Source organism: Festucalex cinctus, chromosome 5 (genome assembly GCF_051991245.1).
Source record: "Festucalex cinctus isolate MCC-2025b chromosome 5, RoL_Fcin_1.0, whole genome shotgun sequence".
In the NCBI taxonomy this organism is placed as follows: Eukaryota; Metazoa; Chordata; class Actinopteri; order Syngnathiformes; family Syngnathidae; genus Festucalex; species Festucalex cinctus.
In genome coordinates, this window is record NC_135415.1 from 27,921,589 (window position 1) to 27,938,727 (window position 17,139).

A 17,139-nucleotide genomic window follows, 5' to 3' on the forward strand; every position below is an offset into this window, starting at 1 on the left:
GTACTTTAAAATGATAGGTGGCATGTTGTGAATCAGTGAATGTCAGTGTGAATGGCTGTTTGTCGATATGAGGTGATCATTCGGTGTCGGTGTACCTCAGTTCTTGCTCGCTCGGATAATCTGGATGAATACATGAAACCGTTTTTAATCCATTTCTAATATTTTAATTGTAAAATCATTATTATATATGCTCATTACAATAGTCAAAATCTAACATTTGTTTACATTCTTGCACATTGTGTATTCATTTTTAAATCATGTAAAATCAGTCAAAAGAAACATGAGTCATGACATTCCCATACCATTCAATAAAACACAACAGGTATATCCAAAATGTGTGTTTTTTTTTAAAACCATTTCTACAAATAAGAATAACTAGCTAATTGTATACATGACAACATTTATCTCCAAAATTGGCGAGAAACACAGTCCAAGGTCATGTTATTCCTGCTAAAAATAGTTGACGGCCACTGGTACGCCACTACGCGTGGTGTTATCGCCGGATACTTGGATCCAAAGTACATTAAGGATAAGCAGCATGTGTCAAAAAGTCTGCTGGGTCACAGAGAGTTAAAACACTGCAAATCTTAAACCATATTATAAAATGGAGTATTGTGCTCATCATGTCAGAAAGCTATAATAATCCAATGTTACGGTTTCGATATCCCATTCATAGTGAAACAGCACTCATAATGCATTTTCATAAAGCAATTAAATTAAATAAACAATAGCACAGTAGGATTTAAAAGGAAGTAGATTTACATGCATTTGGAAGCATGTTAGCCCTCACAGCACCAGCCTATCCCCTCCTCCTTCTTGGATGACCTGACCAACAGATGCTTCATTCTGCACTCTTATGAAGCACTGTCTCTTGCACTCCATTAGCTGCTCCAAGTCTTGCCACATCTTCATCTGCTCCATGTTAGCACTGTGGCTCTCTCTTACCAGCTTCTGCTTCTCACGTAACTTCTGCAGTTCACATGGGAAAAAAAAAAAAAAGATAAAATGGCATATTAATCTTTTCCAAACATCGTCACGAATCTACTGAAAATGATTTTCCTAAGAAATTGTGAAACATCTCACCTTGCCAAGAAGCTCCTGATCTGCAATGTTCTTCATGTATACTTCCCTACAAACAAAGGTATAATTCACATGCAGGCCATAGCAAATTCAAAAGAGCTCACCCACTGTTTTCAATGTGGTTTCTCATGCACCCTTAATCCATACAAGCGGTTCCATCATGTGCGATAAGACATTTCTGATGACTCTTTGCGTAATGAAATAATGAGGGGGCAGCAGCGCAACTGTGATGTAAGAGGAGCTCCCGGAGGGTATAAAAGGTTATTCATCTTGCAAGCAGCTGGTTGGCCTGACTGAGCGCGCTCACCTGATCGCTTTTTTCTTCTCCTGGACATCAGAGGACACGTATGCCTTCTTTTCCTCAGCCGCCCGCTGTATTTGCATCTCAATGATCTGTGAAAGAGAGATGGGAGGCTCATGTTTACTGGCAGGACAGTATCTGAAGGGTGGGGACACACTTTTCGAATCTGTCCCCTTTGTCATTCCCACGCACCCACAAACAATTCAACACCTTTTTAACTTGTTGTAACATGTTTTTCCGAGCTAGCCTTGAAGGCATCGTAAACAGTCTCTGCACAGATGGCCAATCACAGACACAGTAAACTAAAATGTTTGAGCAAACCAAGAGACAATAACCTTGCAAGATATTTTCCCCTAAAGATCTATTTAAGTTAACTATTACTCATTAATGTAAAAATTTTATGACAAATTAAGAGGTAACACAAATAAGGGATAGTGTGGAGTGATTCGGTCAAATGACCACCTACAGATATTAGTGGACTCAGATGTCCAGCAGAGTATCATTAACAGCCATTTTAATACACTACAGTGTCAAAGGGCAAGTTTTTACATGTTGATTAATGATTTTATTTATCAAGGGGGAAAACTAGTTAAAGCTACCTGGCTCTGTGTGAAAAAGTACTTGACCCCAAACCCTAATAACTGAAAGTGAAATCAAGTGTTAATATAACCAGCAATGAGTCTTTCACATATATGTGGAGATATTTTAGCAAAAATCTTCTGTGCACAATTGCTTTCATTCAGCAACAATGGAAGGTTTTCAGGATGGACTGACTTTTTTAAAAGGCTATGCCACAGCATTTCAAAAAGATTCTGGCCCAGAAATTGACTATGCTACTCCCAAACCTTCCGTTGTTTTAAAGCCATTCAGAGATTGACTTGGAGGTGTGTTTTGGATTGTAGTCCTGTTACAGAATCCAAGTGCAGTTCAGCTGGAGGTCAAGAACTGATGTCTGAACATTCTCCCTAAGGATTTCCTGGTAAAGATCTGAATTCATGATTCCATTGATCACAGCAAATCATGCAAAAGTGGAGAAACTATGCCAAAAAAGTAAGAATTTGAGAAGAGGACGATTTACTTTTTCCACTGCATTGTATGTGTAAATGTATAAAAACTCATCTGTGAGGCAGCTATCACTCACTTTTTGTTCTACTTGTGAGAAAACAATATAGGAGTGTGATTCTTGACTAATGCAGCAGTACTATATTGTTATCGACAGTATTTTAGCTTGCTTGCTGGCTATTTTAATGCCAACAATAAACCCATTACGTACTGTAGTTTCAGCTTGGAATTTGTGTTCACAACTTTGCACATATTTTTTCAGACTACAACAATATAAAGTGCACTTGTGCTTTGCACATATTTCCTATGTATAAAAAAATGAAAAGGAATAAAAGTTGTGAGTGGTTGCAATACTGCATATCAAATCTATCATTTTTGTAATATATTTACGTTGCCGGATAGGCCAGAGGCGGTATAGAAAAAGGATTGATGGATAAAACCCCATGTTCACATACGCTTACTCTGGTTATCAAAACTATATATTTGACAATTATTAATCCTACTTGTCGTCCTTTTGTTTTGAGGTTTTGGGAGGCTTCAGAGGATTATCAAATACGTCAGCATCAGTATTTAAGTTTATAAAATTTAGAAATAACAGCTGGTTTCCTTCTAAACCATTTGGTTATGCCCCGGCCTAGTGAGGTAAGCCCTCATACAAAAAAAAAGCATCAAATGTTTAAGTCTACATTGGCAATGTTTGACTTGGTTTCAGCCTCATGTGTCTGCTTGCTCCTTATTCTTGCCTCTGACTTGCAGTTGATGTAATGATATCGGTTTTCCTCCTGTGCTGTCTCCTCTCTCAATGCTTTCACCTCCTGTGAAGAATCAGAATGTTATTTGCAATAATCTAATAAAAATAATCTGTAAGACAAATAAGGAATTTAATGTAAATAGAAAAACGTATATATATGAAACAACTACAAACTATTATTCACTATATCACACCCATCAAAGAAACACAAGTATGACTTTTGAACAAAGAAAAACAATAGAATGGCACTTTTTAAGTACAGAAGAACAGAAATTATACCTGCTCCAATTTGGATCGGTTGCTCTCCAGACCAGCAGCACAATTTTCGTACTGGGATTTCTTTTCTTCATATTCCTGATTTAACACCTGGTATGATTATGCAAACAGAAATCATTATTCCACCCACAAAACAAACAAAGAGATCATTTTTCTGTACAAAATCGTAGCAAGACACCAATTTCAACACTTTCCAATTATAGCACACTCAAAACACAGCTAACAACTTAACTAACAATGGCCTCTTACAAAGTCTATTTCTGTCCTTTGGTTGCAGTGTTTCATTGGTAGACCTTAGCCACTGAAGAGGAAGATGGAACGCTGTGTAGGAAAAATTAATCCTCTGCCTTTAGCGGAGCAATGTGGGGGGCTTTCCCACCAAGCATTTTATTTCTGGAGCATGTAAACGATTGTTAAAATACCCTGTCATGATAATAGATGATACAGAAGTCCAGGAGGAATCAGTAATAGATTAATACATTTAGCCATTTGATCCCAAATTTAAGATGGATTCATGGCTTAGCACAGTGGCTTCATTGATGTTAAATGTTTATTTCACATGCAATTTACCATACTGTATGTATAAAATCCTTTAATGAAAGTTCTCAATCATAATAATTATGAAGAATTACAGTGTACATCATATAGTTGCATTTAAAATGTTTATGCTCACCTGGCACTGCTGCCTCAGTGACCTCAGTTCTTTGATAATTGGAGCGAGAGTGGACTTCTTCTCCACTATCATTGAATTTAATTGCTTCACCTATGAAAACAGAGACGACAATACAAAGAGGATTTTTTTCTCCTCTTTATATATATATATATATAAATATACAGTATATAATAAATATACAATTACAGCAAAACCAGGGTAAAAAAAAAAAAAGAGATATTAAATTTCTAAGAGATGGCTTTGGACTGAGAACATCAACAAATGGATTCAAATTAACAAACTAATTTTGACACCCCGACTATATAATATTAATTAAAGTTCTTTCATCATTAATACAGTACATTAAAGCAGTAAAAACTGCTAAAATATCCTGATGTTGCCACGATAGTCATGTTACCATTTCAGACATGTCATCCAGCGTGCGGCCCTTCTTTTCATCTAGCTCACTCTTGATGGTAGACACCCTCTCTAGTTCCTCCTGAGTGTTGCTGTAGCCGGAGATACCCTTCTCGGCTTCCAGAGTTTGCTTCAAAAACACAAGGCAGAGAAATGCGGCCAGTTAAGTTAATGACACAAAACAAGGCAGCAAAGGCAGAGACCGCATAATTTACAACTGTCAGCTATGACAGAATTATCATTATTTTCATTACCGTTTGTTTAGTGTCAATTTGACATGAGAATAAGCATGCTGGGCAGCAGAAATACCACATGAAAGAACATCCCATGCAGGTTTTGGAATTAATTACAAGATTCAACCTCGATAAAATATAAAGTGCTCAGTGTTGAGAGAGAGAGAGAGGGAGAGGGAGAGGGAGAGGAGAGAGAGAGAGAGAGAGAGAGAGAGAGAGAGAGAGAGAGAGAGAGAGAGAGAGAGAGAGAGAGAGAGAGAGAGAGAGGGAGAGGGAGAGGGAGAGGGAGAGGGAGAGGGAGAGGGAGAGGGAGAGGGAGAGGGAGAGAGAGAGGGAGAGAGAGAGAGAGAGAGAGAGAGAGAGAGAGAGAGAGAGAGAAAAAATCACCCAAGGCAATTACCAAACAGCTTTGATTTCTTGGGTAGATTTTTTTTTTTTTAGGTAGCATGATGACGCCACTCTAATTTCCTGAAACTTTGTCAAAGACTATAATACATTTTGATCAAGGTATGATGTGTGGATAAAAGGTACAGTGATTAATTTAATAGTTTGAATCAACATACATACATACATACAACATACAGTATATGAAACCATTAATCAATCAATCAATCAATCAATAAAAAGGTACTGTACACTGGTCACAAACAATTTTTTTCTTTGGAGTCTGCTTTCTACTGAGTGAAATTCTAGATTGTCCATTATCTTTCCTTCATTCCTCATCAACTATTATGCAAATGTTACGTGATCTGTGCACAGTTTAACAAATAATTGTACAGGAGGCATTAAAGGGGGACATATCAAAAAAAGCTGACAGACTTAAATTACTTCTATTCAAATACATTAAATAGGTCTCTGGAATACCTCCAGGTGTGAAATTAAACAAACAAGTACAGTAGTAGATCCATTATATTACTCATGCACTCCCGGTGACAAGTATACTTGTCAATTGTAATTTTTCAGAGTGGGGATAGATGGGAAGAATCTGATTATGCTCCACTGCAAATGTCAAACTTGGAAACAACTTTACTGATGCCCAACCACCGGTAGATGACATCATTGCCCCATTTTATACGAAATAAACACAGTTTCAGAGTCCATGGGAGAAATGGCATTTTGGCAAACCTACATTTTTCTACTGTCAATTATAAAAGAACGGGACGGGGCAAAAAGCATTCTATAGTATTTTGTCATTTGGTAGATTCGGCTTATATATAATTATTGAGCGTAATACCGCGTGGGTATTGAAAATTGTGAAATTTTCTAAAATGGCTGGTAGTGAAAGCAAAACGAACTGCGCAGCATTTTAACACATTTTGCAGATGCGATCCTGGTTGCATGGCGCATCCAGTTAGTAGACCAGCGTCTACATCTGTTTACATGCGCAATCAAGTATGTGCCCATTTTTGCACGTGCAAACCATTAGCAAATCAGCCCGATTGTCTTCTTTAAGGAGAGAACAGTTTCCTTTTGCAGAGCTACTAACTCGTCAGATCCAAAGGATGATATTGAAAACTGTCCTAGCTTAACTCAACTCCCAGTGAGAGATGCAGAAAGAGCAGGGGCAGCAGATGCAGCTGTCAGAAATAGCAACTCTCCATGGCTTCTTTCAGACAGCCTATCAACAAGTCAGGCGCTGGGACCACAAAGAGGTGTGAAGCAATTTCCAGGAAGCTTCCAGCACGCTAGTGTTAACACGGCCAGTGTGAATGGGGAGATCAAATGCAAGCAGAACATTTGGAGCGAGGCAGCCAATGGGCAGCCCACAGTTAGGGGTTGAGTGCCTTGCTCAAGGGCAATTCAGCCATTGGGGCAAGGGAAATAGCATTTCCCGCACTGCCCCTTTCACATTTTTCCCAATGTTTCTCCCCACTAAGGCTGTGTGCCGAACTGGCTAATCAGTAGCAAATGATGGATGTTATCAATAAAAAGTTGCTTAGATTTTCCTTATCCCCGTGAGATAATTTGTATTTACCAGTTTCTCTTGGACAGCCTCATGTCTTTGCTTGAGAATCTCCTCTGTCCGTTGTAGAACTCCATACTCTGCCTTCAGCTCTGCAATTTCTTGACGCTTCTTCTTGTATACTGTACCCCTGCTTCGCAGCTTCGCCACCAAACGTTTCATCTTTAAGGAAACAAAAGACAATTCAAGTCGGTAGAGTTGATGCCAGCCAAGTGTCAACTTGTTTGATTTTACAGCTAACATTACACAAAGTAATTGTGAATTCATCTTTTAGTTGGGAATGATACAAGAAAATGTCAAGAGGTCAAAAAGTTGAGTGTATTGAATTTTATTGTTTTGATTTGATTTTTTTTAATTATTCCCATAGCCAGGGTTTTCCTGTTTACAAAATTCAGGAGGCGGCCACCTCCAGCCTGAGCCACTGATATCACTCAACACAGCGCTCTAGCTGTGTTGATTGAGCACGGCAGCAACGCATTTTGGAGGCGCAATATCAACAGCAGTGCACAGGAAAGTCCTAAAGATTGAAACCAAAAAAGAAACAGCTTTCTTTTTTTTTTTAAAAACTTTAATGTACCGAAGAAGAAACAGATCATAGAGCAACCGTTGCACACGCCCATTTCCTGGTTGTGAGGCAGAGGTGGCGCGCTCCAGCCACCGCCAAAGTCATAAAAACACAGTATACACCAGGTTTCCCCAATTCCGGTCCTCGAGGGCCGGAGTCCTGCAGGTCTTTCCATTTTTCCGCCTACCAACACACCTGATACTAAAGCTAAGGATCATTATCAGGCACGCTGATGAGCTCATTATATGAATGAGGTGTGTTGGTAGGCGGAAAAATAGAAAACCTACAGGACTCCGAACCTCGAGGACCGGAATTGGGGAACCCTGGTATATACAATGAACATAATAGTGTTTTACAACAACGCAGAACTATATTTACAATTTAATATGTACTAGTGGATGACTTTTTAATTATTGCAGTTTAAAAAAAAAGCTAAAATTAATAGCAACTTTGTATTCATCTAATTTATAATTTCTATCCTTGATTGTAAAATGGCTGCAGGAGGACGGCCGATACCGCCGCGAGTACCAATAACTGAAAAATGAGATTGGTATTGGCACTGATACCTGGTATCGGTAGTTACTAGTCACCCATCATAGTCACGATGATACCACCTCTGCCTCATTTTGAGCCAGGAAAAACCCTGCCCATGGCTGATTTTAATCAGACAACAGACTGCAGCTACACAACAAACTTTTGTACTAGTCAAAAAGGATCCTGGTAACTTCTCGCATAGTGTAGATGCATACTGCCCAATACCCAGATAAAGGTCAGGAGAGTAAAGGATTTAGTAAACAGCAGACGGGGGGCCCCTGGGGCCCGTGCCTGATCTGGCATGGTCACTCGATCTGTTCAGCCAAGCTACGTCCAACAAATAGCTCCATCTGGCAGAATCTCCGCTGCAAGTGGAGTTGGGCCCCACCCAGAGTATCTGTCTGTCTGTCCGTCCATCGGGACACAGTGAAGCTCCTCCACAATGAAGAGCAGCTATAAATGAACAAGGACACGGGAGAACAGTCCCAGAAAACACAGAATGTGCTTCATGTCCTTTGGGGACCCGAGAAGCTCGACATAGAGTGGGGTGGAGGGACGGTTCAGAGAGTATATTCTATGTGTATTTTAGGACATCAAGGGCAGTCGTGGCTGAGAGAGGACTTAACAGAGCAGAATAATACTCCATAGTGTTCCTGACAGTATGTTCCCAAAAGGAATCCTGTTACCAAAGAAGCAGCTCACCACTCTATAATGAAGTACACGATCGTACAAAAGTACAAGCGACCAGCAACACGGAGATCAGGAACGCATTCCAAACACAAAATGGTAATCGCCTCTTAACTACAACACCACTATATTTAAACAGTGTGATGTGGTCAGTTGATAAACTTTACACGCTACTGGCCAACCAGTGCTGACCAGATGCAGGCATCTCACTGCAGTTTGTGGATGGCAGCCTTGCAGGTGATGACACAACAAGCAGAATGGAAAATGCCGCTGATAAAGTGATCATCTCCACTGTGGCCGATGGCCCCGACTATGGGGGAGTCTGGTAAGCAGTGCCGGACAACACATTTTTCATTAACTTTACCTATGCAGAGGACCAACGGACCCTTACGACAACAGATTGCTTTTCAGCATTTCAGACAAAAAAAGGAAGTTTACAAATAACTCGTGCATACTTGAAAAGTAATGTGAGTAATCAATTAAAATTAAAATATTCATATTTTCCCAGTAAATAAATTTCTCCTCTCAAAATGAAACTACAGTACATGAATAAGTTCATCAAATTGGCCACAAAGACATTGTCTCCACCGTATTGTTCAAATGATTGCTTACATAGAATGGAGAATAAATCTGCTGGGAGATATGTTACAGTGATATTTAAATTGTATTTGTTTATTTTTCAGACGCAGAGATGTTTTTATCCGAATGCCAAAACATCTGATTTGATCCAATTTGAGTGGTGTAATGTCTCAGAAATTGCAAAAATGCATAGTTGAGGCCAAGGCAAATGTGTTTGTGAACTTATGCTAGATGCTACATTTAGATATCTGTGATGCAGATTTGATCAGAGAGAGAGAGAAAGAGGAAAACAAAAAACAAAACACCCACTTCTACACAGTCGCAGGTCAGAGATGTCAAGAGTCAGAAGAGTGTACATACAATATGTGCACAATCATCAAGTAATGACATCATCCTCTCAGGCAGGGCCACAGCCAAGGATTTGTGGCGACCTGAAGAAACAACACTTTGGGACGTACTACTACAATGCGGCAAATTGAAAATGCTATATTCGAGGGCCCGTTAGTCATGGACCCTTTTCTCCCTCCTTACGGCTCCCCTGCGTAGAGCACACGACGACCAGGAAACAGTTGCTGCAATTGTAGACTTTAGGCTGTAAAATTATCTATAATCTTCATCCGTTGGTGGCTCTCTATATATATTTATAAACAGTGTTATAAATAAAGTTGATAGACCTGTCAAAGCTGTCACAGTGTATAAACCCCGTTATCTTTGTTTGATTACCAGCCAGTTCCCTTGACCACAGTACTGACATGGTCGGGATCCACTTGCCGACCCGCCGCACCGTTATGGGTATGTACCATGCGTGTGGGTCCAATGCAGAGAACACATTTGGCTTTATGCTGTGGATGTGCCAAATTATATTGTACCTTCCTTTCTGTGTAATCTTACAGAACATCAAGAGGACATCACATCGTGTTTGGAAGTCTCTTGCCGTGCGATAAAATAAAGACCAAACTTTATTGGCCTCCACGTCTATTTAAAAAGTTCTGTTGACTTAAAGTGAGTACACAAAAGATTTAGGGAAAAGGTGACTTCCAGGCATTTTGGTCAGTCCCGTTTCTTGTGCTGGTTCTTCTCAGTTGGATTCTATTAATAGAGTTTTATGGGAATGTGGGGGTGAGTGGGGAGAAGGGATGGGTACTGTTAAGACTGTGAACAGTCCGTGTTTGGATAGGACCAGAAATAGCACTTTGTGTTTTCTGTGGTTTGAATATATATACACAAAAGTACAAGGAAATGAGTGATCTTATCAGTCATTGCAAATACAAAATAAGAGTTACATGTAATTGTTTCCTGGCCACTGCTTGTGCAACTCTTCACTCCCAACTCTTCTCAAATGTGTCCATGAAAAGGCCCCACAACATTAGGATTCGTTTGAGAAAATAAATATATTAATCTGTGCCTGCTGCAAACACACGCAGAAGTGTACCTCATCACTCCGGACGATCTCTTCTCCGTTTGAGGCTAGTGCCTCGTCGGTCCTATGTTTCAGCTCCCGCTCCGCAGCCGCTAACTCCTCCCTCGCTTCCTGCAGCTCTTCAGCTTTTGCTTCCTTCTTACGGATGATAATGGAGGCCTGTGAGAGTCAGATTACAATGGAAATATAATCAAATGTGCGGCTTTCAAGTTGATTTGAAAACTCAGGGGGAATGAAATTGGGAGTAATGACATCTCATAATCATTAAAATGATTCAGGGATTTTCTCGGAATCTTAATTTTTCATGTAACAAGATATGTTGGAGATATCAATGTCGCAATTTAAAGCAACTCATGCACGACTGTGCCCCAGTGTACAAATTGAGGGCCATTAAGTCACACCTGGATATGTTTGGTGTAATATAGAATAATTTGCGATCCTTGACATAAACAGAGATTTTAAGTTGGGCCCTGTAGTGAAAGTGAGTCACTGAGCTTCTGAAAGGTTTCAGGCTCCACTGAAATTCAACTGTATGTTTAAATGAATAAAAAGAGCAGCTACAAAACTGGCGTACACATATTTGGAATTACATATTAAGAACCTGGCATACCGGGATCAGCACACTACACAAAAAGAGTAAAAGATTCCAGACAGCAAAAATGTCCCAAACCTGCTGTCTGTAGAGGGTCAGCTTGTCATCTATAGGGTCGCTTCTCATCATTTTTTTCTCAATCAGCTGATTTATCTGAGAGTCAACTTCTTTAATCTGCAAAAGCAAAGAGCAACTTTAAAAAAAAAATGTGCTAAGCAAAGTTAAAAGAATACAGACTTAATTTCAGTGGCATCCTGTGCCTGACCTTGTCCCGCAGCTCCTGGAGATCACCGTGACCCATGGCGGGCTCTGATGTCACTTTCTGAAGGTACTGCACTGTACGCCTGAGGGCCTCTGATTCTTTGGGGAGCTTTTCAGTGACCATGTATGAGTTGAACTTGATCTCCTCTTCAAGCCTTTTCATTAAGCCTGGGGAAGATGACGCTTAATACGTTTGGAAAGTGATTGCATTTCAAATGGACAATTTATCAAATTGGAAAGTAGCTACTTTTGGCACTCGGATACACACACAACAAATACTGTGACAAGGACAAGAATAAAACAAGACGTTTCAGCACCAGATCATCTTTTTTTTTTTTAATAGCAATTCTATGAATGATTCTGTGAATTTCTTCTCTGTCCTGCTGACGCAGAGAACAATACTTACTATCTGGACTGGCATCAGCTGCAGCCTGTCGCATGTCTTTTACCTGTTGCTGCAACCTCTGCAGCCTCTGCTCTGCCTGAAACAACTAAAAACAAGTGCGTGATTATTAGCAAAGGCCAGTGACAAAATTGTACAATCAAACTCTTATCCAAAGTTTGTTACAAATTACCCTAAAATATATTATTTCATGCATGATTTAATGGGATTTAAAGAATATTTGTGTGCTAAAGGTCCAAGCAAGAATGAATGATATAAAACAACACTGTTAAAAAAAAAAAGAAAAAAAAAAACACTGTATGCACCCGTTTAAATTGGTTTAGCCAATGTCTCTTGATATGAGTGGAGTCATCATAGTAGAAGGAGCAAACCTGCACTCTATTATATTGAGGCATATCTAGTAACCGAGAAATATTGTTTTTGAGACAAAATGAAGAAGAAAAAATGTAAGGTGCTGTTTCATTGGACAATAAAATATACCCAACAAAAATATAATTGCAATACTTTTCTTTTTGCTCCTATCTTTTTATGAGATGAACGCAAAGATAGAAAACTTCTTCCGCATACACAATATCACAATTTCTCTCGAATATTGTTCACAAATCAGTCTAAATCTGTGATAGTGAGCACTTCTCTTTTGCCGAGATAATCCATTCCAGAAAACCAGTGACTTTTCTGAGTCCACAGAACCCCTGCTTTATTACAACACTAATGTCGAGTGAGTCAAGTGTTTAGCTGTTGTTGTAATGTAATTTATACCAAACATTGTTGTGCTTGTTTTGTATAAATCTCAAGGGAAATAAAGCAAATGCAGATGATCGCCCCTATTAATTGATGCATGATTCCAAAGTGACAAAATAGTGATGATAACTGAGAAAGCTTTACTTGGTTCTTTTGTTCTTGCTTCTGGTGGGCCAAATGCTCTTCTCTCTTCTTCTCAACTCTCAGCTGCCTGGCCTGCTCCAGCATCTGTTGATGGTTGGACATTGACTCCACCTAGTGGAAAGACGAGTGCACACTTTAAGATTGTACAGTATCTGGATATGGACACCACCTTCCAAATTTAACCATGCGACATACGGAGTCAAGTTTCACCTTTTGGAATGACTTGAGTGTCAGATCAACAGCCCATTACTTTGCTGTCTTATCAAAACAACTTTATAAGCTGTCACATCCCTGTCACGTCTACTAAGAAGCTGATAATATATGAGAAGGGTTATATTTTCATTCCTCTGCAAAGCCTAAAGCCCTCTGAACATTACAAGAGCAAATAGCCCCTTGGGGGAATTGACTCACCCTCTTCTTCAACCTTTCCACACGTTTAATTAGTGGGCCCTTCTCCTCCTCCATTGCACTAATGTCCTGTTGGGAAAAAACAAAAATGCTGTTTAGAAAAAAAAAAAAAAAAAAGTTTAACAGATACAGTGTTCTAATTACATAAAACTAAAAGCAAATTTATTTCCTCATTGTCTTTAATTGAAAATAAGGATACATTAATTTATTTGAGGGTGATAATTTTTACAGACAAATTTAATTGAAAAAGTTATTTACCCTTCTGATTTCTGCTGTTGAAAACCCTGATGTCCTGAGCTGCTCGCATTCCTTGTGACTGGTCTTAAATCCTTCCACCAGTTCTTCATACTAAGAACATATGTATACGCTTTAGCTCATTTGCTGTTGAGGCAATCACTGACCTCTTTCATAAGTGAAGTGAATTTTGGTGCATGAAAACCTGATGGTATGTGTCACTGATGACTTCATCAGCCATGAACTCTGAAGGAACATCAAGTTTCACAAGAAAACGAGCCAAATAAGCCCTCTTCTTTAGTTCTGGGACCCGCTGCAGAAGCCAGTGCAAGATGGGATGGACTGCAGGTTTGCTGCCAACCACAAGTCCCTGTCTGAAGCTGCTCCTGAGGAGAAACATTGAGTCGGAAAATGTCCCACACAGACACAAGTGTGCTTTTATATTAGTTGTTTGAACTTGTTTCATTTAACCGTAAACACAACAACTTACAGCTCAGATTGGTTGCCAGGTGGTTTGTATTTCAGCATTCCAAGCAGAGCACACATTCTCTTCGCGGTTTGTTCCGGCATTTCTTCGCGAATATCAATAGCTTGCTGAAATAAATAACGTCGATTTATAAATTTCTAACTGGCATGGCACGACAAATGTTTTGTTACATTGCTTACCTTTGGGTCTATTGCAGCTAAAACGTCATTTAAAATCTGCAGCAGCGGCATCGGTTCGAGGGAGTCGAACGTGATTAGATTAAAGTTTTTCCTAAACGGATCTTTGTTCAGTTGTTCGACAATAAACTTTAGTTGCTCACTCATCGTCCCTCGATTCTTAGGTAGCCTATATAATTACTACAAACCTCTGACAATTTATGTCTCGTTCGTTGGCTAACCCGAGCTAGCATGCAACACCAGGCTCCAAAGACTAATGGTGCGTTTAAATGTAGTGAATACGTCGGAACTTCAAGTCTTTTTTTCTTTTCTTTTCTTTTTTTAACCGTAGCTGTCTTAGCTAAATTAAACCAAGCCTCACAGATTTCTTTCATGCTTAACACCATACGTTGAAAGTACGCGTTCCTTTTCTTTATAAATTATTTTCTGTTCCAAAACAATGGTGCATGAAATGCAGAGCAATTAATCAGATCCACAAACACGCCAATAAGCTCGTTAAAATACGCATACAACATGCCACGTTCCATACAAGATATGTAGCTCTTAAAAAAAATCAGATGCGCTAACGAACGGGCACTTGTTTCCTTTTCTGGGTAGTAGTTTTTAAAATTCCAGACTTTTAAGTAAAACGTGAATCCATCACTATCTCTTCGCGTTGGTGCAGTTGCCCTGGATACAGGAAATGTGTTCCGGGTTGGTAGCCAATCGGATAAAAGTTTAAAAATGCTTTAAATGCTCAAAGTATCTATATTTTTAAAACTGTCAGTTAAGAACAAATCGCCCACGCGTTCACTGTAGCACAGAACAGCTAACTACCACTTCTGCGTAGGGCAGCTAGCCCCGCTAAACGAGTAGTACTTGAGCACTCATGTCGTGTCCGTCTGAACTTTAATTTGAACCGTCAGGTGGCGATGTTGGAGATTTTTTTCCCCCCTCCTTCAGTCCAGCTTTACACAATACAATGATCTTTGAAGTGCCAAGCGTAATCCGCTCCGTGCATAACGTGCTGTTGTTTCCAAATTGTTTGGAAAGCCGCGGGAGGAATTTATGGAAGAGAAACGGTAGGTGAAAAGTTATTTTTCTACCTCGGCTGGTAACAAAAGCAACCGCAAAACCAACTCTCTTTGCTTCCACCATTGCTCCGAAACTTGTGTGACGTTTTCACTGTTCTCTTAATAGTCTCTGTTGTTTAAAAAAAAAAAAAAAAAAGTAAGTTTAGCATTATCTACATTTTTGAATTTGCTCTGTGATAATTGTGATTGTGTGCACGGTACAGTAATCACACATGGATGCCCCGCCTCTTCTGCTGTGGCTGCTTTTCGACGAGGAGCCAAAATACCAACAGTGTTGTGAGTCAGTTTGACAGCAAACACCGATGACAGAGGATCTCTGGAGAATAAACGTTTAAAGCAAAGAGCACGAGGATAACAATACACTTTTTTTGGAGGGGACTTGTCACTAAGGAGTAAAGAAACTGGACCATTACTGTTTTTGTTTTGTTGTTTTCCACGAGTCTGTAAGTAAAAACTAAGCTTTTCTTCATTATCAGGTGGACCCACACATTTCCTCTTCTTTTCACTGCACCATGGAGATTGCAGGCAATACTGAGTTAGGGTCAGCATATTTGCAGGGATTTTTCCTTGTAATTTTTTTGTGAATATTATTTGTCTAGAATAACAATGGTTGAACCAGTTGGATTTGTGGAAGCTTGGAGAGCCCAGTTCCCTAATTCTGATCCGCCATGCATGGAGCTGAACTCTATGTGTGATATTGAACAGGAGCTGGACAAATGTAAGACATCCATCAAACACTTGGAGAAGGAAGTAAACAAAGAGCGCTTTAGGATGATTTACCTGCAGACTCTTCTTGCAAAAGAGAGAAAGTCTTATGATGGCCAGCGATGGGGGTTTAAAAGGTTTCCTCAGGAAAGCGATGGAACCCTTTCCAGTGGTCCAGACAGCCAGATGCCTCACAAAGAGGACGTATCAGTAGTGCAGCCACTGACAGCACCTGACAAGAGAGAAAAATGGACACCACATTCAGAGGAAGGGGTTGAGGGTGCTAAACAGAAGGATGGGGAGACACCTGTCCGCCGAGAGGCCGACATTTCCGAATTCCCAGTGGGACCGGGTTCGGTGGCGGCTCTCAGATCCAACTTTGAGCGCATCAGGAGAGCCAACTCAAACACAGCCGGAGATGGAAGAGGATTGTCGGTGACGGGAGGACCAGACAAACCCTTCTACGTGAACATGGAGTACCACTACGAGCGAGGACTGGTCAAAGTTAACGACAGGGAGGTGTCAGACAAGATCAGCACGCTTGGCTGTCAGGCCATGCAGATGGAACGCAAGAGGACTCTTTATTCCGTACCAGGTAACCTATCAGCTACCGCAGGAGACATGAACAAGTGTGTTCAGCGGGGCCGATCCACTGAGGGGAACTGCGGTTATAACGGGTCGTATGACGAACCAGAGGTCACCCATCACTTCCTGAAAGACAGTGTGATCCATTCCACGGGAGGAAAGTCTGAGACACATCCAGCTGAGTGTCAACCATACACCAGCGTGTATGTCGGTGGAATGATGACTGAGGGGGACACTCGCGTGATCCACATTAGAGACCACAGCATCGAGGAGAACATGCATCTGACATGGCCTCGCCGCTCCGGTTCTCCCGGCAGCTTTGATGACGAACAAGGAGGAGGGTACACACCAGACTGCAGCTCCAATGAAAACTTGACATCCAGCGAAGAGGACTTCTCCTCAAGCCAGTCCAGCCATGTTTCCCCCAGTCCCACAACCGATCAAATGTTCAGGGGCAAAAGTCGCTCACCTTCCCAGCAGTCGTTTGACAGCAGCAGCCCACCCACGCCTCTCTCCCAAAAGCGTCTGAAGCAGCAGGTGGGAGTGAGTGACCTGAGCAGAGTACATAAAGCAAGCCAACCTTGGCCCAGTGATGGGGAGTCCACCACATCCAGCAGGACCTCCCATGACAACAGTGTTCAAGGTGATCTGGGTAAGTCTGCAAAGCAAACTCTCGCTTGTAAAACATATAGTTTCTAATTCAGATATTTGTGAATAATCTTAATTGGGTGTTTGTTCAATATGGAGCACTTAATACCTCCCCATTAGACAAAAGCCCTTCTCTAAACATTATAGTAATAAAACATTTAT

At 40.4% G+C, this 17,139-nt stretch overlaps 2 protein-coding genes across 4 annotated transcripts in view; one reads left to right on the top strand and one right to left on the bottom strand.

The window, feature by feature from the left end:
• Positions 1-147: 147 nt before the first annotated feature.
• Positions 148-14,870, bottom strand: ift81 (intraflagellar transport 81 homolog). The gene is made up of 18 exons (XM_077521096.1): positions 13,970-14,870; positions 13,794-13,897; positions 13,509-13,689; positions 13,328-13,417; positions 13,073-13,138; positions 12,662-12,772; positions 11,780-11,864; positions 11,378-11,541; positions 11,191-11,286; positions 10,533-10,679; positions 6,748-6,897; positions 4,541-4,669; positions 4,144-4,233; positions 3,474-3,560; positions 3,187-3,258; positions 1,388-1,473; positions 1,084-1,129; positions 148-969 (listed from the first exon to the last, which is right to left on the bottom strand). The coding sequence occupies exons 1-18, from the start codon at positions 14,111-14,113 to the stop codon at positions 787-789; spliced, it is 2,031 nt and encodes a 676-aa protein (XP_077377222.1). The 5' UTR covers positions 14,114-14,870; the 3' UTR covers positions 148-786.
• The window catches only part of LOC144018664 (breakpoint cluster region protein), a 33,691-nt gene continuing 31,162 nt past the window's right edge, over positions 14,611-17,139 (top strand). The window contains exons 1-2 of one of the 3 annotated variants that reach the window (XM_077521095.1): positions 14,611-15,027; positions 15,243-16,981. In XM_077521095.1, coding sequence (XP_077377221.1) covers positions 15,646-16,981 — 1,336 coding nt within the window. In that variant the 5' untranslated portion in view covers positions 14,611-15,027; positions 15,243-15,645. Of the gene's footprint in view, positions 16,982-17,139 lie in introns of all 3 variants that reach the window. The other 2 variants (XM_077521093.1, XM_077521094.1) reach the window with 2 other exon arrangements.

Excerpts from the sequence above, each read along its gene's own strand:
- ift81 (XM_077521096.1), bottom strand. The coding sequence starts at position 14,113 with ATGAGTGAGCAACTAAAGTTTATTGTCGAACAACTGAACAAAGATCCG. Across the intron at positions 13,139-13,327 it reads CAACAGCAGAAATCAGAAGG|GACATTAGTGCAATGGAGGA; the intron begins GTAAATAACTTT and ends TTTTCCCAACAG. Across the intron at positions 11,542-11,779 it reads AGCTGATGCCAGTCCAGATA|GCTTAATGAAAAGGCTTGAA; the intron begins GTAAGTATTGTT and ends CATCTTCCCCAG.